A 24,806-nucleotide genomic window follows, 5' to 3' on the forward strand; every position below is an offset into this window, starting at 1 on the left:
AATTGATTCTGTTACTGCATTGCATTGTCAGCATTCATTCAAATCAGAAATGTCTTTCTCATTTCATTTTTAGCCCATATAGAAAAGTAACACTGCAGTTAAACCTCTGTTGGCCTTCTCCCCTCCAGGGTATTCCTGTGCTGCGCTCAGTGAATTGCTGGTACCTGGTGTTGGCATTTATCACAGCCCATGAGCCTAGGGAGGCCCACAGCCCCGTTGTGCTTAAAGTGGATTATTTCCAATTACAGGTAAACATTCCAGTTGTTACAATTGCAATTAGCATTTCTCCTGCTGTGGACAAGGGGATGGAACTCTGACGGGTTGTTCCAGGATCCTCTTGTCCCCAAGGAGAGGGTTGGGTGCCTTTGAAATTCATTCACCTCACCCCGAGGCTGACATCTGAGAAAAGGCAAAGGAACTTCACCAGGAAAATGCTTTTTTCCCCTATTGACTGCAATAAAGCCCGAGGCTGTGTGCTCCAACAGAGGCCTCACAGCGTGGGCTTCTGATGCAGGTGAGCAGCAGACGGCCATTTGCTGAGGTTCTCCTGACCTCATTTTCCTAATTTCCATTCCACGTACAGAAATCTGAGGATGCAGCACTGAATGTTTAACTCAGCTCCCCAGCCTGCGCAGCTGCACCAGGTGGCACAGAGTCCTGCTGTGCAGTGGAGGCAGAGCAGAGGGTCCCCACTGCAGGCTGGGATGGGCCCTTGGAGTGATCGTTGCCCTAGAAAAACCATGCACACTTCTCATCTGATCCAAAAACACGAGCTAACCTTTACTGTGCAATTAACAAGAAGCTTGAGTAACTACGAGCCAAAGCCTCATGAGCAGGCTGAGGCTGCAAAGGCTTCACTATTCCTGCTGTCTGTACCCACAGTACACTTGCAAAGCACGGCTACTGCCGTTCTATGGAACTGTTATTTACTTTGCTGCTGGACTTAGCTGTACTGCTGCTACTCAAATATTGTGAAATGCTCCTTAGAAGGTCACTGTAACATGCCAGGTTGTGGGCTGGCACTGCAAATCCCCGTCCTTTTCATCACACTCCGACAGCAGACACAAAGGAAACCCAAACAAAGCGCGATCTTTGCAGATACAGATGGTTTGAGTTTTGCAGAATTGGCTTGAACAGATTAGCGCGGCCACAGCCTAAGCAGAAAATGCTCTTTAGGAGATCAGATAGGCACTCCTCTGGCTTACCAAACAGCATTATGGGGATAAGCTGCTGCCAGTGGCCTTCTCCAATGATATTCTCTTGTATCTTTGCTGCCCCTGTGGGTCTCTGAGCTGTGGCCATGCTCTGTGTGCAGAGCTGTGCTCAGAGCCATAGAAGGAAGGCACACAGCAAATGTGGTGGGGCACGAGCTGCACGTGGGGTTTGCCCTATCTGTCTGCTGAGTGGTTATTACTGCTTTTTAATGGGTCCAAAGGGGACTTCTTGAACACGCTATGCACAAGGCGCTGCTGGTTCCACTGTGCCTAACGGCTCGTGAAAGCAGCAGCGGAAAGTTATAGATTTTATCCCACTGTCTCGTCAGCTCTGTTTAAAATAGAAACTCATTATCTCATTTCCACAGATAATAAAATAAACCCACATCACACCAAGCAGAATGCATGCATGAAGGACGGGAGGTGTATGCAGAGCTGGGAGCACTGCTCAGGGACAGGACCAGCTTCAGAGGCAGCATCAAACCTATGCTCCGGGGTCATGACTTACAGCTCCTTTTGTGCAGTTCCACACCAAACCTTCCATCAACTCTAGCATTAGCCAGGTCTCTCTAACCAATTATTCAGATCTATTGCAGCACTGTATGGCAGGTATGCACCACGCAGCTGATGGAGTCACATGAGAGTTGCATTGACAACAAGGATCTGACACAAAGCTGAGAACCATGAGGGCGTCACAGCTCGCAGGTACAGAGCTGTGGTACGAGGTGAGCAGAGCTTATGATGAGGCACTTAAATCAGAATTAAAGGTAATTCGTGCATGAAACCATCACCAGGTACAGTTACTCATACTGCCCTCAGTTCTATTTAAGAACAACTGTGTATTCTATGCAGTGCTAATGCCTTACAGCCCCCCAGGAGCAAAATCAGGGAAGCAGGGAAGAAGCCACACCACCACCACGCACTGCTAAGCAGGAGATGGGTGGAGGAGCACTCACAAGTGGGCAGGTACAGCGAGAAGACGACCAAACAGTGCCTCACACAGCACTGCTCCAGCCAGGCCCCGGCTGTTTGGAGAAGTCTGTGCTAACAGCGTGCTGATGGTACTACACTGAACAGCTCTGCCACGCCAGAAAAGATCCACCCCTCTGTGCTCAAACAAGGAATGCCAATGAGGACAGGATGAGAGCCTTGGTGGGATTTATGGCAACTCTGCATACAGGGTGCTGATAGATGCCTGCTGTATTAGAATTACTTAAGGTGTGCTTCCAAGGAAAGCTACTAAAGTAGTACAGGAACTTCAATGAAGGTTTAAAATCAGTATTTGCAATCAATGTTTCCTTATCAAGATCTAGAGGAAGGAAGAACGGCTGGCAAAAGAAACAAAAGGAAGGAGGTGTGTGCACGAGGCTGTAGCTGTGCAGCTGGACACTGGGACAGGTATTGACCAAGCCTAGAAGAAAAACCTCCCAGGCACACAGGAATTCCCAGCGCCAAGCAGCCCAAAGCAATGTGCCGTATGGGACAGACCTGCAGGACCTGCCCTGTGCCTTTGGAGGTGGGAAGTGAAACCCCCAAAGCAGGCAGAGCTGTTCCCAGATGAGAAATGCCTGCACTCAGTGCAAACAGTGACACCAAGCTCCTTTGGCCTCCCAGCAAAGCAGCTCTGGGTTGGACTCCCAGTGGCAGTGAAGGGCCATCTCTGGCTGACTGCTGTCTGTCCTGCACTCCCTGCATGAAGGAAGCTCCACAACATCTGCTGTCTCTGCCACTCCAGCCCAGCTGGGTGGCTCGGGAAGTCACAGTTACCAGAATAACAAATTGAACCTTGGCAAAAGTCATGGGCTTTATTTACAAATACACGTAGCGAGGATTACAACAGAAACACTACCGAAACTCTGTCTCAAAAACAATGATTTATTGGTAATGGCATAAAATGGAACAGACCGACAGTCTCTGGCTATGGTCAAGCAATTATCCAGGAGCTGTAGAGAGAAGTGAAGATCTCAGCTGGCTGCAGTAAGGCCTTCCAGTGTCTCACACGTCCTTAGTGGCTCTCTCCTTTCTTGCCAACTACCTGATATGGGAAAAGACAGACAGGAACAGTGAGTGGTGAACCTACAAGTGAACTGAGCTTCCTTTTTAAATTAGCGTCAAAAATCAACAACCACAACATTTCTCAACTCCATTAGAACAGCTGAGCATGCACTGCTGCACGTGAAGGAGCTGTGAATCCCTCTGAGGTGCTAAGAGGGCTGCAAGACACCAGAAACTCTTATCTTCAGTATTAATAAAAGCAGCAAAGTATCAGTCTCACTCGAGGAGAGTTAGAAGGAACTGCAACACAACATACCACACTTAGACGTGTTATTCACCAAGCATTCAACCTCAGAATGCTCCACGAAGTAACACAGCAGGAAGGGAACCACTGGGGGCTCCAGTAACAACCTTTGTTCCTTTCCCTTGGAGACCCTACTGTGTAAGGGCCTGAGAACATCTACCTTACCATGCAGCTCAACCCTGCTGAGACCTGGAAGTTGTAGGATTTTCAGTAATCCCCAGTGAAAACGTCGTTTCTTGTGAAGATTACTCCTAACCTCTGGTTCTGCAAACCCCACCAGCCACCTCAGCACTTCTCTTTTCAGAGAAGTTCACCACTGCTGCCAGACTTTGGTCAGATTTGCCAGCAAGGGAAACACCAGCACTCTGCATTCTGCAGAGTAGGAGCTTACAGTTAGCATGGCTCATAAAGGAAGGGCTTTGGGTCCTGTTTGTTATAGAAACTAGACACGAGCCCCAGACAGCAGGAAGTGATGCAATTTTAGTCACGTTTCTGAAAAGACTCGTACAAATTCCACTGCTCTTCCAGACTCTAAAATTAAATATCCATTTTTAAGTCAAAACAGAATAAAAAGAAAGATTTTAAAACTCTGGGCTTGAAACTGCAGGGGACCTTTATCAAGACACCAATTCCCAACTCATTTCCATCTAACCAAAGTAGCACTCGGAGCTACGACAAGGCTTTGTCTGAATTAGCATGAATAGAGTTACAGAATCTACACTAATGGAATATAGGGTTTCCAATTACTACCCAAAATGCAGTTGAAAACTAAGGAGTAAAATCTCTCTTGTACTCTGATGGACTCCTATAGCCAGTATGTTCAGGGTTAATTACCTCTGCAATTAAATGACAACATACCACACAAGATTCCCATGGGCAATAGTGACATACACAACTGTAAGGGTATCTTAAACTTGACCCTAGAGAAAAAAAATGAAACCTCCACAGCCCCATACTGGAGGAGTCACATCTCTGTAAGCATTTTTCCCAATTCTTCCCCTCTTCTTCCATTTCTTGGAGGGCGCGTTTAATTTTGTCTTTAGAATATCCAACTGCTTTTGGTGAGCTCAGTTACCACCCTCACAAAGTAACGGGTATCTACTGATGAAAAACACTTTAAGAGACCATCCTCATCTCCCAGAAACCTTTGACCAGAAGCCTTTCACCACACTGTGACCTCAACTTACTGCTCAGGGACAGGAAAACTCCACTTGTCAACATAAGGAAAGAGGAAAAAAAAATCAGAAATCCAATCATTTGCATTAAGATCCAATTAATCAAGTTAAAAAAAATAAAAAAAAATAGTTAAATCTGACAAGAAGTAGTACTTATTCTTCGTGTTTCCAAAGCAAACTGTGTTCAGACACAGAAAACAAAAAACAAAAAAAAAAGAAAAAGAAAAGGTTGAAAGATTAAAGATTAGCTGTTAGCAAGTGTGTAACTTCAATGAAAAGTATTGCAATACCAGTCTGAAGTGGGAATTGACAACTCGCCCATGTGTATTATCTGTGAAAATTAATCACGTTGATATGGGTATTTTGTCATCACAGGCAAAGGAAACATTTCCCAAGAAGAAGGCGTGCATAGAAACTTGCACCAAACAATCACCATTAATCTTTTTCTCATGAATGGATCAACTTTCCAGCTGTTTACAGACACAACTGCCACCTAGCACCCTCCAAGATACTGGTCACAGCCCCCAGTCCCCCTGTAGAAGAATGTTTTGAAGCAGGTCCAGCAATTGAACTCATGGTACTGCAGCATGATCAGGCCACCTCTGCACAAACACCACTCAGCTCCTCACTCTGTCTTCCCTGAGTAGTTTCCCTACAGCCAAGTGGGGAACATAAAAGACAAACTGGCAGCCCAGCTGCTTACTGCAGTCACACCAAAGTTGGACATCAATCTTGACTAAGGAAAAAAAAGTATATATAAAAATCAAGTTTTCTGTAGAGCATTTCACAAATTGCATTTCAAACTGCTTTACAGAATTCAACTCTAGCTGAAAAATGAGTTACAGGAAAGAAGCTGTAAAAGTGCTAGCTGGTGTGCTTTTAGAAATGTCAACTTTGGGATAAAGAGCACAGAGTCTGTAAAACTGTAAGAAAGAGAAGTGTTTAAGATAAGATTTGGATGGGGGGGGGAATGAAAACAGATGAGCTGATGCATTAGAAGGTAGAGAAGGCTGGTTCTGATTGCAGAAGGTGCGCAGACATGGGTCTTGCATCAGTGCTGAGATTGTGGAAGGGGTGAAAGAGATGCTAGATGAGCAGAGGAAGCAAGGAAAGGGAGTAGTGCCACACCACACCAATCTTATTATTACTTTTTAATGTCTTCTGCATTTTTAGTTCTTTAGAAATGGGAAGTTACGCTGAAAAACAAACAAAGAAAGTGTTACAAGAAAAACAGCAGCAAAGTGGAGAGCAATAAGTTGTTCTGAAAAGCCTCAGTTCGTGAGGGGACCAGAAAACCCCCACCTGCCCATATCCCTAGCCTCTAAACTGAGCAGTGAAGTTAAACCAGACATAAACAAGAACTCCATTGGCACCAAGTTGCATGGTCTTTTACAATTGAGGAAATTTATCAGTGTATCACCTAGTTCATAGGACTAAACTATCAGTCCAGAACCAAAAACCCACAGAAATTCATGGATGTCACTCAGCATTAGTTGCTCGCCTCACAGTAGGTTGGCTGAGAAATATCTATGGGCACTGGAAATAAATCTCAAATCTAAGCTCCTACATCTTGAGTGTAATCTGGTACAGGACTGGGCTTCTTTAATTTTGCCTTAAATCAGACCTCATGTAGATGAGAAGCAGAAATAATTCAGCATAAATTAAAAACCCATGCATTTACAGTAGGCCTTTCAAAAATTACTTCATAATGTGAAATATGCATGGGAAGAAACTGTTACTCGTAATTTTTTTGCTTCTAGGGGCCCTTTATTTATGTGGGGCAGAGAGCCTCAGCTGTCTCCCCATCGCTTCCAGCTCTTACCTAAGAGCTCTGCAGTCGGTTTATACAACTTCTGTCCCTTGTGACCCCCCCCTTTCCTGCAACTCCAAAGACTTCCTTCCTCCCCAGAGGATAAAAATCAAATTGTGCACGGAACGGGATGGACACAGTGTACTATAACAAGTTTGAATGCAACTTTCCTGTCCACACCAATACCAACTACATGTGTGTAAAAACTAACACCAAGATCCCCAACGAAGGATCTCCTTAATTACATCTCTTTTAGTACTTAGGACTACTTTCCAGAGTAGATGAGTTTCAGGTTTGCATGGGGTAGCTAGTGTAAGTCCTGTAAACTATGCCTCATTTATATTCAGCAGTCCTACTGATCAGGAAGAGGTCATGCTTACAGCCCTGCTGGAGCTCCAAAGCAACATGAGCAAATTCAAGTTTTCCTAGGCTCAAGGACATGGTGGTTGCTGTCACACGTTAATAATGAATTGCTGAACAGTGAGCTGCTACAACCAGCCCTGCATTCACCCCCCAAGTATCAAAACACGTTGGCCTGATCCTCAGCAGAAGTCACTGAAATCAATTTTTTGCTCAGTGGTGGGTTTCTTTTTTTTTTTAAGCTGAAAAAGAACATACATAGAATCAACTGAGCAGCAATGAGTCAAACAATAAAAGCATGGCTGGATTCATGCTCATGTCTACTTTTACATTCTAATGCTTCCATTTAGAAATAATTGATTTTACTTCTAAACACTTAAAAAAAAAATCATGGGAAAAAGTACTCCCCACTCTTGTTAATTATGTTTCAGTACTATTTCTACCATAACTAGAAGAGAAAAATGCACTGCATAAATGGACTGAGCTAAGGCAGTGACACTCCTGAAAGCAGTATGGAGTGGGGTTGGTCTTTTCATCTACTAAAAAGGATAAAAAGAAATAAGAGGTTTCCCTGTTGATCTACAATCCTAATTAATGCCCAACACTATATTAAGATTCCACAGCTGACGGACCACTGGAAGTGAGAAAACAGAAGTTCAGACACATTCCAGAAGCTAATACTCCTACTTTGTACATAGCTGGAGTACTTCAAACAAGACAGGATTAGCAGCTTCAAAAGCTAACAGTGTATTCTCTTCTGTGAGGTAGCTCTGGGCAGTTCTTGACATTGATACTATTAGTGCAGTTCTGAAGGCTGGTGCTCCCTTTCCATTCCAATGGGTGTCACAAATCACATTCCTCAACAGTGCAAAGACATTCACATGTGAACTTTAGTGAAACCAAAATAGTAAATAGTGTGGTATTTAACAAGGTGTATAACAGCTTTCAGGCAACTGCACTGCATCTAAAATCAGAGGCTTAAAAATCCCCTTATTTACAGCAAACAGATGTTTTTAAAATAATTTTCTGTTTTTTAATACCTCTATGGGATTTATGTGGACAGAACGATAGCCCAGGCTGGAAGGGGCCTTGAGAGATCACCAGTTCCAGCCCTTTGTGGAAAAAGTGTGCCAGAATGAGACCATGCGAGATGCCTTGTCCCATGGATTCCACCATGCCCCTGCAGAGCCTGTTCCAGTGATAATTGTTCTCCCTGTCAAACCATTTATCCCATCTTGAGCTGTACACTCTCTGAACGGAGCTGCATCTGTTCCTGCTTGTCTTTTCCACGTGGCTCCTAGCACAGAATGGTCTCTTTGTTTAATGACTACCCTTAAGTACTTAAACCTGAACTATACACAGGATTTTTTAAAAGTTTACCTTACACCCAGCACTGACAGGAGTAAGGTTGTTACAGCTTCAGACTAAGGTAGCACATGAGGACTGCATCCATTCTACTGCTTTGTTCTCACAATTTAAAACACTGTAGGAAACGTCATGTGGCTCACCACTAGTCACAAACACTCATGATAACCCACAACTATATATTGCTTAGCCAAAAATTATCAAAGGAAAAAGAATACCGGATTTAAGAGTGTCCCTGTTAGAAAATAAACTTTCAGAAAGAAGAAAATTTACAGAGTGTACAGAAAAATGGAACTGAGATCAAATACTGAAACTATCAGCATGAGTGCCACCTTTCTTTTCTTCCTCAAAATAACAGAACTACTGCAGATAAATCATGTGATGCTAAATAGTAATGGCAGAACTCACTGCAGGGCACTGTCCTACTATTCCAAGTACTTACAAGATAAAGCTGTACACAACAACAACAAAAAAAAAAACCAACATGTAAGTGGATTCAAAACACATTAAACTATTTCTAGTTTTGAGTCAAACAGATGTGCTCCATTAGAAACTTCTAAAATTGGTATCCATTAAATTCAGCATATTAGAACATCTTTTTTAATGGCTTCAAGTTTCGGTAAATCAGCAAAACCTTGTCAAACTTCTATTCATTAACATCATTATTCATTTTATTAAATTTTAGAAGTAGATGTTAGATTAAGTTTTAACATAAAAAGTTCCAAGTATGTAATGTGGCAACTGTTAGCATTTTTAGCTTTCTGAAGTTGTAAGTCGTTTGTGTAATAAATTCTGTGGTCTTTCAATGTCAATCATTGCACGGGCTGCCCAGCTTGGAAGCAGTGGTGTTACAGCTCTGTTTGTCTTTGTAAAAAGGGTAAGTTTTAAAGCAGTTTATTTTTAACAGACAATACATTATAAGGGAGAGCTGTAAGTAGCTTTCGGTTTCAATACTTTCAAACCCGTTTCACATTCTCAAAAAAAAAAAAAAATAATTAAAAAAATCAAAAAGGAAATGAGAATGCTTTATTCTTCAGCATTTATTAGCCTAAAGTCAAACTGCAGCAAATTGTCTGATTCACTGTTTAGTGTTAAAAAGTATGTTTAATGTAATATTTACCTTGTGATCAATAATTTTTTGGATCTCAAGTTTACAGAGTGTTGCCTATTGAGTAAAATCCATAAAATCCTTCACTGAAACAGCTACAAAGCCAGTCACAAGGAGCTTGTCTATTTAATACAGGGACTTGCTTCCCTGCTTCCTGAGCACCAGCAGCATACACGTTTTGAAACCAAGGTACAGATCTCACAGCTGTTAAGAAACAACACTGTCTATAGTACACATAACAGTTACTCATGTTTTCAGTAGTTGATATACACATTCTTACCTTTTGAAAAAGACAAAGAAGCAGTTGATGAACAAAAACAAAGGCAAGACCAAAGAGCTGTTAAGATAAAGCTGCATGTTCTGTTCTGGATGACAGATCTACCTTAACTTGTGAAATTACAACAACTGCTGAGTGTATTTTAGTCAACTCATTTTTGGGTAGATTTAAAACATTCCTAAGTGCTTTTAAGAAACAAAGACTCACTCGCTTGAAGTCATTCATATTTGTTGCTTGGACCGGAGTTCCAATAAATGTGAAGTAAGTGATTCTTGTTGTTTCTTCATCCCCATGATTAGACTGGACAAACAACTGAAAAAAAATCCCAAAACACAAGCACTAAGATAAGTGATTTGTCCCTGAATTAACGTATATAATGTTAGGCTACTGATTTTTGTGAACTCAACAAACAAATACTATTTCCGATTATAAAGGCTTATTACCCTTTGGAGAAGCCATTGACCTCTTATTCTAAATAATGATTATGTAGAAAGCTATTATTTTCCTAGTGGTTTACTTAAAAACTTAAGACAGCTTGCAATTTCCCGACTTCCATTTCCAATCTGAGGGCATATTCAGCAATCAAACAGGATATAAACTCACAGTTCACTGTTCATTTGAATTGTACTTGAAATAAAGTTGAATATGAACAGTCTTTAATTAGCCTTCATTGCTAATTGTACATTATCACTGCAGTCTGCTTAATTACATGTTTTACAGCATAAACACTAGATCAGTGAATTTATTTTAGCAATTTCTCTACTTACATGGCTTTGCAAAAATGTCTTTTACTTCATTATCTGTACTGAAAATCCATGAGCTGGACAAAATGGCTTTTTTTTTGAATTCTTAAACACAAAATCCAGGTTTAGCTGGGAAACCTTGGAAACGTTACTGTGGGGTTCTTAAGCAGAGTGCAAACAAGCAGAACTTCTATTTGATTGCCCTATCACTTGCCTGGTATTTGCACATTGTCCTGCCAAAAGCTAACATGGGATTTGATTAAATAATAAATATGTAACCTGTATTTAACAGCACAGCTTTGTGGAACAGAAGTCTACGTGACCAATCACCATAAACTTGGTGGCAAAAACAAGTCTGCAGAAATGAGGACTTGAAAGACAAAAATAAATACACACACTATATTTAAGATAATCAGGAGTAAAGCATTTGCAAAAAATGAGAATAAGCAACTATTTTAAAATGTACTATACAAACAGGGGTTTAGAAGCCTATGAAGCTTTCAGCTTTGCAAAGATCACACAGGATTCACTTACAGTTACACTGTTAACATTCTGAAATTTAACATAGCGAAGCTGGATAATGCCATCTTCTTTAATGTCATCTGGTGTAAGTTCCAGGGCTTGAGTTGGTTCACTTCTTTCTGCTTCTTCAAAATCCATAGATCGAGGAAGGTTGATAAAGATTTTTATGTACTTTGGACCTTGTCCTGCGTTAAAATACAGAAGTAGGATTCAGATACTTAGGTCTGTGTTTGTTTGATCTTCTAAATGCCACCCAAGAAGCCCTTCCTCATCTCATCATCTAAGCACCATTCAAAACAGGCATGGACTTCAGATGCTGGAATTAATATCTGCAACCCCTATGCCACCACTCCAGACACTGAAAGATTCCTGAAGCTGAAACTGAAGCCTAGACTTCAGTGACAGAATTCCACATTAACAAATCCAACAGATGCCTCAAAATAATTGCTTCTCTGTGTCACGTGTGACATTTATGTGCACCATATTTAATTTTTTAATGCAAACCAACTAAATATCAAAATTAAGCTTTTTCTTCCGGTAGCTCCCACACAAAATCCTTGATTAGAGGTTCCCCTCACAGCACATCCAAACAGTAATTACATCTGGTGTGATGCAAGTAGAGGTAAGTGCACAAGGACAGCATAATGGTAATCACAGAACAGCCTGGGTTGAAAAGGACCACAACGAACAACTCATTTCAACCCCCTGCTATGTGCAGGGTCACCAACAACCAGACCAGGCTGCCCAGAGCCACATCCAGCCTGGCTCTGAATGCCTCCAGTGATGGGGCATCCACAGCCCCCTTGGGCAACCTGTTCCAGTGTGTCACCACCCTCTGGGTGAATGACTTCCTCCTAAGGAATGAGAGATAACTTATGTTATTGATTTACACCAAATTTACCTTCTGTGAATTCCAACACAATTTCAGTAAAAGGAACTAGGGACAACAGTATGACCTTCCAAAATTTAAAACTAAAGATGGAGAAAGCTCAGGTTTCAATGACACAAAGAGAGATATCTCACTCACCATTATCTGGCCCCTGAAGTTTCATAGAGTAAAGCTTGACTGGTTGACTAAAAGCAACAGTAATAAGCAGCTGCGGGGGAAAGAGGAGATATTTGTTGATAAGTACTGTTTTCTTCATTCTCAAAACAAACATAGCACAATGAATAAGTACAATAATTGGAAATGCTACAATGAACTCCGAACACTTATTTTAGTTCATCCACCTACTGTCTCCCACTCTTTTTTACACTATCACAGCAATATAAAGCCAACTCATTAAGAAAAATACTTGTAGACCAGTCACTGAAAATATCTTAATCTCCTGTGTACCTGCTCATCACAATCTGATTCCAAGTATGTAGAATCTTTGCGTAAACAATTATCAAATCCATGCTCATCACTTTCATTAAGACATTCACAGCCAGCTTTGTTGATAAATGGCATCAAGTCCATCTGAAAGGAAAAACAAGAGAATTGCTGATTGGACACACCTGCCACAAACTCAGCCCCCACAGTAGAAGGAATAAATGAAATTCTTCTCTGAACTCGTAAAAAAAAAGAAACAGAGCACACAGAAAACTACAGGAATTTACACTAAGAAAAACCTACAGGAACTTGTTGGGTGGCAACTAATACAGTCTTCTCACTGATACATATTTGATCCCAAAGAATAATATACTGCTCGTAAGAAAGCCCCATATACTAGCCTTACTACACATTACAATTCAGATTATAGCTTCACAACATAAACTAAATTCAAACATAAGTTGCTTTGAGAATACACCTCACTTCCTGTATCCTACTTCCTATAACACTAAGAACGATGTTATTCCAAGTGAAACTATACGGCCTTTTACCTATCACCTCCCATACCATATAAAGTGAAGAGCAACACATACAGTGGAATACTTAACAAGTAGTGGAACTGCAAGAAATTCAAGTGACCTAAGCCTCTGAAGTTTACCTAAATAAGAAACATCCACCTAGATTTCCAACCTGCTCTCATCTGTCTGATGGATACCATCAGCTATGAATTTAAAATAGTTAACCTACAAAAAAAAACCCTGGAATTTGACTGCATTCCATTTGGACTTCTACAGATGCTCAAAATTAAGTTGAAGATTTTTTTTAATGGGAAGTGATGCACACATGCCAATGAACTGCAACACAATTTAGTTATGTGGTAAATTATATTTCACCTAACTGGGTTTATATTGCTGGCAAAACAACAGGCAATCTCACTTAAGGAGTAATACTACACCAGGGATTGCTTGGAGAACACCACCTCAGACAACAGCTCCAGGAAAGTGTTTTGTCACATCAGAGGTCTCACTTACATGTTTGTAAGTACAGCTATCAGATAGGCTTGTAATTTGATGCACACAATTGCCTTGAGCCAAGAAGAAAACAAGCAGGACATGGGAAATAAATATTTGCTGCTCTCAGGAAATTAATTGTATTGCTTTGCTCCGTTGAGATTTTAGCCAAAAATTCAAGTATCCCTGTTTTGATTTTTCTACAATAAATGTCTAGATCATGTGACGATAAGAAATCTATTCAATAAAAAAATTATTTAAAATTATTAGAGAGTAGTTACATTTTAGTTAACTGATTTAGATGCAAAGTTTAAAAACTATTTCCTCTGAGAACATTTGGCCCTTAGTTTTCAGGGCAAACTGCTAAAGGGCTGAACTATTATGGAGGTTATTTCCTTTGCAGGATTTTTTTTCTTGTATAAATGAGAAAGAACATTAAAGAAGTGGCAAGTAAGAAAGAAAAATAAACTAATAAATTAAAAATCAGCCTACTATCACAAGAATAACAAAGAGTACTTCCTAAAAAACAACCAGAGCAGCTTTTCAGCAGTTATGTCTACCTCTGTTCTTTACCACAGATCTTCCACTTCAAAAATGTTTTGGCTAAACATACCATGAAGTTCAAGAGGGGGAAAGAAACAGAACACAGAGCTGTAGATAAATCTTCACCATAAAACATGAAATCCATTATTTTAATCACTCATGGCTATGTGCAGTCATTTTTCTTAGCATATTTTACAATTCTGTAATGTACATATTTAGTAAGTATGGTTAAGTTTCAAATGTTGTCCCCTAAAGCCACGGGAGCTTGTAGGTTTCCCTACAGTAGCATTATTTGACCAGAATACACTTGGAAATGAACAGAAAGTTTTAACAGGTTCACGTAATGTAAATGTTAAAAAAAAATAGACTTAAGTTAAAATGTGCTTACATATCCTTTGGGAATATCTGTATCTTCATTATTTCCAGGATCATTCTCCAGGTGCTGCTTGATTTTTTCTTCTAGTCCTACAGCATCTGCTCCTTGATATTGGTCAATCCGCACTTTGTTCCGAAAGAACAGAAATGTCGGCGTTGCTGATATATTGTTGGTAGCAGCTGTTCCCTAGAATGTATTAATTGGTTACTAGTGTTATCTAACACACTATTACCAGTAACAGGATAACACACTGTTTCACATAGATGAGAATGTACATGTTAATATTAATCAAGCTTCAGCAGCCCCAACATCAGCAACAGTTTTTCTTATGTTACAAGCACCTTCAAGTCAGACAACAGCTCACATTAAAATTCTTCAGATCCTCCTAAATCTTTCACACATTTGCATTCTTTCAGTGGATCTTGTGTTACCACTAGGTTGGTCAGTACATCATAAAAATCCTATTACTCACACACTCTTGAAGGTGGAAGATCATTTACCATGTTACAAGCCCTTTCTAAAGGGCTTAATGCACACCATGAAGGCTGCAAACCTCCACTTCATTTCTACCTGTATTTATAACACTCTGGTGGTTTTTTTCCAAAGCTTTCCATAATTCAGCATTCTTTTAAACAGTGTTGCTACTTCTATACTCATCTCTCTTCATTATCACTTGCAGGAGTTCAAGAAGCTTCTTTTCAACACACCATTGTTGATTTTTGTTAACAAACCTTAAGTCAATCAACAGTTCATCAGCAACATTTGTCTGTTAAAGTCACATAGTACTTAACAGGAATCTGGTCCCACTAGTCATCTGTTCACTTTCCATTTCAGTCAGTAATTGTAGCAGAGCTTGGAAAACCTTGCTCATCTTACTTCATACTGGCGCTGACTTTGTAACTGTGTTACATTGGTAGTAAACACAGCAGGAACTGCTAAACTGCCTGTGCATTGTTTAAATGAAGGATATCAAAGTGCTAACTGCAATGATATTCTCCTAAATGTTTGGTCACATCCCTGTGAATATAACAACTTTGGAGAATTTCTCAATATGGTTTCTTGTTAACCAGGAATCACTGTCCGAGCAGCTTTCTTTCCAGCTTCTCAGTCACTACACTGTCTAATCTACATCTTACAAAAATGGAAATATGTTTTGGAATACTAACCTGGCACTGATGCACATCCACTTCCAAAAACGTTGCCTGAGGGTACTTGTTACTCAGCGCATTGAAAGCTGGAGCTATCCGTAAACAAGGGCCACATCTGTGGAAACAAAATAAAATTCAAGCTATTTTTTTGTTTTAAAGTTCCTGCCCCAAACTGAATCAATATGTTCATTTTCTTACTGTACCTTTGGTACACGCTGGGTGAAAACAGCCAATAATTTGAAGTGCATGATGTTAATCGCTACGTAATGCCACATGTCATCATTACTGTGGTTGTTACATGTATTACAGTAAGCTAATCCGACTGAGTCTTACTGTAATACATATAACAACCATAGTCACCTGTGGATCTGACCCAACCCCAATGACAAGCCCCACAGCTGAAACAGAATCAACCTGTGCCATTATCAGTTACCCCTGTTAGCAAAATTAGAAAATGGCTACTAAAGCGAGGCAATTTAGTAAGGAAAGAAACTCCTAAATTAAATGGAAGAAAATGAAACTGAATCACCATTAGATCAACAGCTTGAGGAGGGAGAGGAAGAACTCAAAAGAGAATCTAAACCCTAATGCTGGGTGAGTTTCTAACCATATAAAAAGATCACAGTCATTGTCCAGGTGAGCACATTGGCTGCTCTGGTGCTGAGACAGTGGGGTCAGAACTTAATTGGGCAGTGAAGCCAAGCAGCTGCAGTCCCCTTCTAGGGAAAGATGCATTGACAAAGCAGCTGGAAAGGGCACAAGCACTATGCCCTATGGCAGTGATGACATGATGGAAAGATATCCCTGTAAGGATGACTTGGTAAGTTACCCAGGCAAATGGGACGACACAAAGAGAGGTATGCAGTACTTGAGGGAATTTGCTGTGCTGGTATTAATACACACCATTAAACTGAATGATAACATCAATGCTTAAGACTTTTTTTCTCCCCCCATCAACAATATTACAGCAAGAACCACTTGAAATAAAGAAATGAGTGAGTAAAGGGCCCTGTGGAGTCCAGCAGCAGGCTAAATTATAACAGTATATGTTGAGTAAACTCTTTGAAACTGAATGCAAGAAATCCACTGCCACCTGTAGAAAACAGCTACATTAAAATCCCTATATAGGATCCATATCCATAGGGATAGGATATTAAGCCTGTAGCAGGGATGACAGAACTGCCACTATTCCCAGTAACAATATCAACACAACCTCGCTAAGAACACAACACTTTGTTGCCGGCCACGAAGCACGAAGATACAGTTATCTCAACAAAGGAATACTCTTACAACTCGTGCAAAAAAGGAGCAAAACAACCCATAAAGAACTGCAGGGGAATCCTACACACTGACAACTCCAAACCTCCAGCACAGGGCTGTGCTGACACCAACCTGCTGCCATATTCAGCTTCCCACCCTCAGCCTGAGGAAGGACAGCCCCACCACCACAGCCCCCCACCACCACCACAGCCCTATTACCACAGCCCCCCCACCACCACCACAGCCCTATTACTACCACAGCCCCCTCCCCAGTGCAGCCCCGTACCACACTGACCCGTCGGGCCGGGCCCCGCGCCTCACGGTGCCCCTCAACTCACCCCCGCATGGTGAATTTCACCACAGCCAAGCGTGAGCCGGCCGCGCTCAGCTCGGGCTGGAACTCGGTGTCGTTGGCGATCAGCTTCACGCCCACCATCCTGGCCGGACGGGGGGAGGCAGAAGGCGCCTCTATCTGCAGCGTCACGGCGGGAAGGGGCGGCCGGCATGCACCGCGCGACGAGTGCCGCTCCGCGCATGCGCGCTCCAACACACCTCTCCCTATGGCTCTTCCGGCCGCGCGGCGCCGCGCCTCTTCAATAGAGAGCGGGGAGAAGCGAGGGCGGCCATCTTGGAAAGTGGCACGGTGAGGTGAGGCGGTCATCTTTGTCAGGGGCACAGCTGAGGTGAGGCGGCCATCTTGGAAAGTGGCACGGCTGAGGAGAGGCGGCCATCTTTGTCAGGGGCACGAGTGACGTGGGCGGCCATCTTTGTGAGGGGCACGCTTGAGGGGAAGCCCGTCCCGCTGCGGCCCCGAGGAGACCGCGGCCTTTATCGCCTGCAGGACGGCGGCGGCGTTGGTATGATATAATACGATTAAGGTACGTTAATTGTCTCGGGTTTTGCCTGTTGTCTGTGATCCCGGTGGGTACCGCAGAGGTGCCGGTAGTTGTCTGCTGTCACGGGGTCCGTCCCGTTGATGCACCGCCTCGCTGATGGTTGAAGAAGCGTAACGGTTCTGTCGCAGTGCCTTAAAACAGATGAATATTCGGTAACTCAGACACCGCGAGTTTAAACGCGGCGGCAAAGGGAGATATTTGCGCTGTGGTGTAACGCTCCGACGGAGACGGGGGAGGAAATAAAGGGGATTTAGTTAAAGCTATGAAGGGATTGAGTTAAAGCTATGAAGCTGGGGTTGAAGATATTGCAGCACTCCATGCTGAGCGCAGCGCGTTCCGTGCCGGCCGCAGCGCGGCTGTCACACTCGGCCGCCCGTCTCCATGGCGACGCTGTTGCCTCCGCGTGCCGTCAGTCGCGGCGGCCGGGGGGGGCGGCTTTACGACAGTGTGTGCCGTGCTGGTGAGCTGCTGCGGGCAGCGCGGCGCCGGGCGTGCTGTGCAGGGCCGCGCCGGGGGCAGGTGAGCGCTGCGGGCCGCTGTCCTTCCTCACAGCCGCGATGAGCCCTCCGTCAGCCCTTGGGCCGCCATGTCGTACGGGGTGTCGGCCCATGGGTCGTGCTGGTGGTGGACGCGGTGCGGGCGGGGCCCTGTGGTGTGTGTGTGTGGGGGAGGTAAGGGAAGGCGGTGGGGGAGGCTGCACCCTCAGTGCCACATTGGCGGCTCGTCGTGGCCTCACACGGCTGTTTCCCTTTTCTTGTGCCGGCCCTGATGCCGATGGTGAGTGGGGAATGGGTTGGAGTTGGCTCTGCACCTCCCGTGGGTAACTGTGCTTAGTGTGCTGGTGACAGCTTGAGCCTGGAAAAACCTGCGTGGGTTCCATGTGTCATCGAGCGTGGTGCCAGGGCAGCCCGTGTCAGAGGCGTCTCCCAGCTCTGCTGCAAGAATTGGATGGAGCCATGGAGCCATTAAGGCTGGAAAAGCTTTCTGACACCACAGACACCACCCAGCAGCCCCATCCCTGCTGACCACGTCCACCTGTGTAGCGTTAACACCTCCTTTTTCTGGTTTTTCATTCATCTGTATACCCACGAGGTGGGTTTCCATGGGATAGCCCTCCTTACCTTCCTGCTGTTAAGTGCTTTTAGATCAGTGTTCTGCAGTCCTGTGCTTGGCTGCAGAAAGCAGTAACCTGTTGTTGGAATGCCACTATTATTGGCACCTTGTAAAGATTAGGTAGCAGTGTATGCTTGAACTAATTGGATTTTTAATGTCTGTCTCGGAAGCAAGTTTGTTTTTGTGCTGTTGCATTTATTTTTGATTGTGTTGGGAAGGTTTGAGGCCATGTTTACAATACTCTTGTTTGTGTTACAATAACACATCGCGGCCAGGTCAAGTGCTGTGTAAACAAATATCAGAGGGGAGCTTTGTCATGGGGCCTGAAGTACAGCAGTGCTCTGTGATGTCCACTGCAGCTGAGTGAGCGAGAAGAAATAGAGAATGCGTGAGAGATGGAGGTTCTGCCTGCACACGGCTGTGGGAGGGCTCAGCAGATTAATGGGGGATGAAGGAGGTCCAGGTGCCTGTACCTTTTTAATCCTTGATCAGCATAATAGCTTGGAGCAAGCAGAGGTTAGTTCCCTCCTGCTGATATGCTTAATTCTATTGTAATGAGTGGGTTTACTGAGGTCAGAGTGAATATTCAGGGCAGTAAAATGAAGGGTGCTGTGTTTACTTTGAGCAGTCCTTGCGCCTCTTGGCTGTGTTGGGATGCATTGGTTCTCCCTGATAGCTACATACTTTTTTTTTTCTTTGACTTGAAATTGGCACAGTTAATTACCAAGACAAACGCACTTGGCAGTTCAACTCACCATCTTCTGTCCTGTTTTGCATGCATATTTGTGCATGTCCATGTGCATGGTGATGGCAGATTTGCCTGGCTTTTGCTAGGCTGGTTGCCAGACATTGCTGTCGCAATGACAAATTTGTTTCACATGGCATTGACTGCATTCTTCACCTGTTTACTTGTAACACTCTCTTAGTGAAAAACGACATTTTTACTTTCTTAATAAAGACTTCTAGCACGATGTTACAGTAATATTTTTTTCATTTGTGAAGCAGAAGGTTGAGCTTGGATAAAGTTTAAAGGTACAGGTATTGCTCTCTAAGTTTTGTGTTCAGTGCTTGTTTGATGTGAGCTGAAGTGATAATGTTAGATGTGTTGGAGTTAAAGAACTGAGCATGTAGGTCCTTTCCCAGTATTTTGTATCACCTAAATACGGTCTAAAATGTCTTCTGGTAGAAAAAAACCTTCAAAAATACCCACTCAAACCCCAAATAAACAAACATGGACTAATTTGCTGAAGAAGTAGTAGCTTTTTAGAAGTGTTCTCTGACTTTCTAGACAGCATGGATTTACAGAGAGGAGATTGCCTCCCACGCTGAGACTGATGGGTGAGAAGGAGCAGCATTTGGCACAACTCCCATAGCATCCTCTTGGACAAGCTGCTGATGTGTGCTCAGGATAAGTGCAATGAGAACTGGCTGAACACACAGCTCAGAGGGCTGTGATGGGCAGCGTGACATTCTGCTGCAGAGCAAGTCATAGTGGATACACCCAGGAACTGGTACTGAATCTTTCTTTGGTGTTTAATACCATCAGTAGTGGCGCAGGTGATGGACAGAGCAAGTCTGCAGGTGGTACAAAATGGGAGGGAGGTTCACAGAGCTGCATCAGCCTGGGGATGTGAGCCAAGAAGAGCCTTATGAATTCAGCAGAGCGAAGTGCCAGGTCCTGCACCTGAAAAGCAATTTGTCTGAATATAAGGAAGGTTTCTTCCTGATGGTTGTTGTGTGCTTGGGTAGGTTGTGCATATGCAGAAATAGACATGATCCTGGGCAGCTGTAGCTGGCCCAGTTCTTGTTCAGATTCACTGTGATCTCCTGCAGTGCCTTCCGCTTCACCTGTGCTATGGTTTTGTTGGATTAGGGACAGGCTTAAGAGGCAGAAATACTTGGCATTTGGTCCCCTTGTGTTGAGTTGAGATGAGTTTCAGAAGCCTCTAACAATTCCCAATGGACCTTCAGAAACAAGCAGAATGTTATTAACAGAGCAAACATTGCTGACCATTCGTGTTTAGTTACAGAATTGCTTATTCACCATCTACACAAAGAAAGGTGTGAGTATCTAATTGTGTGGGTTCTGACATTTGAACATTCGTGCAACTCTGGATACAGTATTTCGTTTTCTTCTCCCCACTTTGTTAATCCTTTTTTTTTTTTTCTCAGCTCCAAGTATTAAATGGAAAAGGCCATTAGTAATAAAATTATAGTCATCAGATTCGTTATAATACATGGGTAATTCAAATGGAAGCCATGATGTGATAGAAAGAAGCCTCTGCAGCAGATATGTGATGACCTGCATGTGAGTGGCTTTAGGAGGGGTATTACAGTGCTTAACTCGTGATTTCTGGAGTGAAAGATTGTGTGAAAAATATTAGGCACAAATACTGTTCATGTGAAAATATGCTGTTCTTTTAGAAGGCTTCTCCTGGTGTCACAGAGGGCAGCCCTCTATGTGCTTACTGGTGACAGATCTGAGAAATAATCTAAATTCTACTGAAAATGCAGAAAAAAATGCATTAGTATGTGGTAAACACTGATAGGGAAAGGAATGGTATATTCTTAACATTTCTGAATTGCTTTGTTTGAGCTTAAGTTACATTGATTTAGAAGCAGATGTTCATTTGGCAGGCTTCAGTGGTTCATTTTGGAGCTGTTATAGACTGAGAGTGTACATGATAAAGACATAGTCATTTCATAGATGTTTTTTTTGTGGGTTTTTTTATTTTTTCATTTTTTGACAGATTCTTTTAGCACCCACATGTATCCTAAGATGCACTGGGGACAGAACTGGTACCAGCTGGAGGGCTGGGGAACTGTTTTTGTTGTCCCAATACAAGGCAGAGGTGAAAGCCCCTCATCAGCTAATGGGCTTCCTACCAGAAATCAGTTTGGTTTGGGTGCTTTTTTTGGTCTTAGGAACTTATCACAGAGCTGTCCCAGGGTAAAGGACTTAGCTCCTGATTCTGAGGAGGTTCAGTGGTATCTCTAGGCAGCATCTCATGGCTGGAAGGTGTGGGAAAGCTTGAGGCACCTGTAAGTGATGTTGCGGAAACAGTTTGCATACAAGTGGAGGAAGGTTTGTGGCTCATATTTTTGAAAATACTGGGGTTAGTTTTCAAGTATAAATTGTGGCAGAAGGAATTTATAGTTTTACACTATGCTGTGGTTTGTATATGGAAAGTTCTCATTTAGGCGATATTCTCATTTGCTGCCTATTAGAGTTACTTATGTGACTGATGAGGCAGAAAACCTCAAAAATCCTGTAAATTACATGGTTCTATCTTTAATTTGTTGCAGCAACCATTTTTATAAAGCTCTGTGGTCATACATCCAACCTTCATCTTCACTGCCATGGTCTTCTTAGGTCACTTCTCTGATTTTGCTGAGCAATGCACTGCTGTTAACTATTAAAATCCTTTATGCATCTGCTTTGCCTCTTCTTAAGTAGACTTGTATGTGAATGCAACATTTTGTTTTCTGCTTGCAGTTTTGTTCCCTAGGTTAGCTGTGAAGGCTTTACCAGTGCTCTACATGTGAAAGAAGTGCTTGTTGGTGTTGGTAGGACTATGGTTTGGTGAAGGTGTTAAGTGAACCTTTGATTCAGTATTTAAGCAATGTGTTGTACTTCAGAAATCAGTTTAGTAGCTTTGCTCAGGTAGGGATTTTTTCCATGATTATGGAATTTTACTGACCTACATCCTTATTAGTGCTGCTGAGAGTCAGTGACTATTCCACCAAGTTAGTACATTATTTTCTACTCTTTTCATTACTCATGCAAGGGCATCATAATAGTGATATTCTTTCAAGTCCATTTATTAAATAAATATCGATTACTTATTCCAACTGTTCTGCATCTGTGTATTCATTGTGACTCTGAGAGGGGTAGTTTGGAAGTGAAGGAATACCCTATTTCTTTCTATACACACAGAATGACACAAAGTCATTCTTTCTGTGTGCGTTTGGAGAAGAGCATCAAGGCACTTGTGGAAGTGGTATGAAGGACTTTTAAGGAGGAAGAACGCAGTTTGGTGTCTACAGCTCATTTTCCAGTTAGAATTTCCAGTTCCTATTTCTGCAAAACAGAACAGATAAGTAGAACACAGAGTTTCATTTGCAGTGGTTCGCTGCATGCTTTTTGACCATTTGTCAATAGGTACTGTGTTTATTTGTTACTGCAGTTTGTCATCATTGATGTAAAAAAAAAAAAATCCTATATTGATTGTTTCCAGACATTAAGTGACTTTTGGTTTTTACTGGGAATGTATTTGGTGCTCAGTGTCAGTAGAGAACTGTTGTTCTTTGTAGTCTGGATTCAGCGCTGGTTGAGATGAGTTTGTGGTACTTCCTGAAAATGAAGGTTTTAATGAAGGCTTTGCGATGCCATAATAAAAAACTGGAAGGCAAGAGGTAGCTTTTCTTTTTGCTCTCCCTCCCTCAGGGGTTGGTATTAGAAGTTCTAAGAACTCTTTCTCTCTTTTATATGAAAGTTGTGAAATGTGATTATTTGTAAGGCTTTGGAAATGGTTTTGCTGTTGATGTTTGCAGTGCTTTCTCACTTTGGTCTGCATGGAAGGTACGAGGTATATTAGATTACTTATATGTGGTAATACTTGTGGCTGCTATAACATCCTTGTGAAAATCCAGAATTTTAAGTACATATTTATACTGCTGTCTATTATTATTATTATTATTATTATTTAATTTTAAGATAGAAATACTTAGTAAAGCATTGAGCTTAGTGCAGAAGTTAATGAAATAATTGTATACCCTGATAGGGGAGCTCCTTTATTATCTCAGCGTGCAGTTGTTTGCATTGCTGAGACAATCAGAGAGATGACTTATGGAAATATTCTGATGCATTCCCTGATCTGTGAGCAATAGGAAATCATTTCCCATGAAAAGCATGGGAAGAGACTCTGTGTTACTTGTCTGCATTTTTATTCCTGGCTTTTTCAGTTCTAAAATTATTGATGGGTTGTCTTATTATCAACTGAGAAGTTGTTTTGTAGGGTAAACTAACAGCAAAGAAGCACCTCGGTGGAAGCGAGTGCCAACAAGTTGCATTAGGGGTTCTGCAGTGCAGTGCAGCTCCTGGCCATGAACGGTGGCTGCACAGACTGGATGCTACGGGACTGACCTTGGTAGTTCTGTATTTCCAGCCCACAGCTGCTGAGCTCCAGTAGCTGGCTGAAGCAAACTCGGTGCAGAATGTTGTACCTTCGCTGTATTTTAAATACTTCATATTAACAGAAATGTATGTCTCAGCTCACCTTTCCCAGTGTGTCATCTGTTTTATTTCATTACAGAATGTGGTAAAATTTAACTTTGTATTTCTGTGATTGCATCTTTGTAATTCATCTGGATGATATTCGTTTTAGGATCTTGTTCAATTCTTTTTATCATTTCCCTGTAAATCGAGTACATTTAATCCAGGGGTTTTGTAATTCCTCAGCTGACAGGTACGCTGCCTTTATTAAGGTCGCTGCATCCTTTATGCCTTCTGAAAAATATTTTACGGTTCTGTGTTCTGATCGTCCAGACAGGGAACAATTGATCCAGCATTGCATAACAGCGCTGCATTCACAGCCATGTGGATGTGTTACAAACACTCATCTCAGGGTAGTGTGTCAGAATGGAGAGTGTGCTCGATTGTTGGCCTGTGTTCATTTATTAAGTAATACGGCTCAGTTTTTAATAACTGTGATCCCATCGGGTACAAGAAAACATTGGGCATAAAATGGCACTTTGTAGTGACTGCTATTGCTGTTTTCATCATTTGAATTTACTGAAAAACCATCCTGCAGCCCAGACTTCTCACAAGTGTGAGGCTTGGTGCATCCAGCGTGCCTGGTGGCTTCTGTTCCAAAGCTCAGCCCTGTTTTTACTTGTCACTGCGGTCTCTAACACCGAGCTGTGTTATTCAGCTGTTTGCTGCTTCCCTTCCCCCTTTTTCTGTATGTATTATTATGCTCCATTCCTCCTGCCACAGGGACCGTTTGCATTAGAAATGGAGGCAGTGTTTATCCAAATTACTCTAAAACTATGTGCTTGAAGAGATTTCGGTGTAATGTTTATACTGATGAGAGATAGCAGTAATTTGTTTTGAGCTCCTTGTAGCGTGGCAGAAAAACACTTTTGAAATAGAAGGTAAATAAGTGCCATCTGCGTCAAAAAGAAGTATGGGGGTTGCCATTGGCAGTGTGCACATTCGAGGGACTTCTGCTTATTTTTCCCTTTGTAATCATTCAGAATTGTTTTCTCCATAT

The 24,806-nt window shown here is 42.3% G+C and overlaps 2 protein-coding genes and 1 long non-coding RNA gene across 10 annotated transcripts in view; 2 read left to right on the top strand and 1 right to left on the bottom strand.

Annotated features, from left to right (window-relative positions):
* Window positions 1–124: 124 nt before the first annotated feature.
* LOC146754199 (uncharacterized) lies at window positions 125–4,831 on the top strand. Its single transcript, XR_014939531.1, has 2 exons — window positions 125–248; window positions 1,583–4,831. It is a non-coding gene; the product is annotated as an uncharacterized LOC146754199 (long non-coding RNA).
* TXNL1 (thioredoxin like 1) lies at window positions 3,070–17,033 on the bottom strand. 3 transcript variants are annotated; one of them, XM_015887232.3, is made up of 9 exons: window positions 16,861–17,033; window positions 15,281–15,377; window positions 14,127–14,300; window positions 12,210–12,332; window positions 11,901–11,970; window positions 10,886–11,058; window positions 9,816–9,920; window positions 5,837–5,884; window positions 3,070–3,249 (listed from the first exon to the last, which is right to left on the bottom strand). In XM_015887232.3, exons 1-8 carry the CDS (start codon window positions 16,956–16,958, stop codon window positions 5,858–5,860), a joined length of 867 nt encoding a protein of 288 aa, XP_015742718.1. In that variant the 5' UTR covers window positions 16,959–17,033; the 3' UTR covers window positions 3,070–3,249; window positions 5,837–5,857. The 3 variants fall into 3 exon arrangements, with proteins under 3 accessions (XP_015742718.1, XP_015742717.1, XP_032297331.1); XM_015887231.3 differs by lacking the exon at window positions 5,837–5,884; XM_032441440.2 differs by lacking the exons at window positions 3,070–3,249; window positions 5,837–5,884 and adding an exon at window positions 4,942–5,019.
* A 210-nt stretch (window positions 17,034–17,243) lies between these two features.
* WDR7 (WD repeat domain 7) overlaps window positions 17,244–24,806 on the top strand; it is a 106,775-nt gene continuing 99,212 nt past the window's right edge. For 4 of the 6 annotated variants that reach the window (XM_015887227.3, XM_085529333.1, XM_085529335.1 and 1 more), the window contains exon 1: window positions 17,858–17,937. The gene's annotated coding sequence lies outside the window, so the exon portion shown is untranslated. Of the gene's footprint in view, window positions 17,401–17,857; window positions 17,938–24,806 lie in introns of those variants that run through there. The other 2 variants (XM_015887228.3, XM_085529334.1) reach the window with 1 other exon arrangement.

The sequence above is a fragment of the Coturnix japonica genome, chromosome Z, assembly GCF_054131305.1.
Source record: "Coturnix japonica strain WE chromosome Z, WE-NBRP24, whole genome shotgun sequence".
In the NCBI taxonomy this organism is placed as follows: domain Eukaryota; kingdom Metazoa; phylum Chordata; class Aves; order Galliformes; family Phasianidae; genus Coturnix; species Coturnix japonica.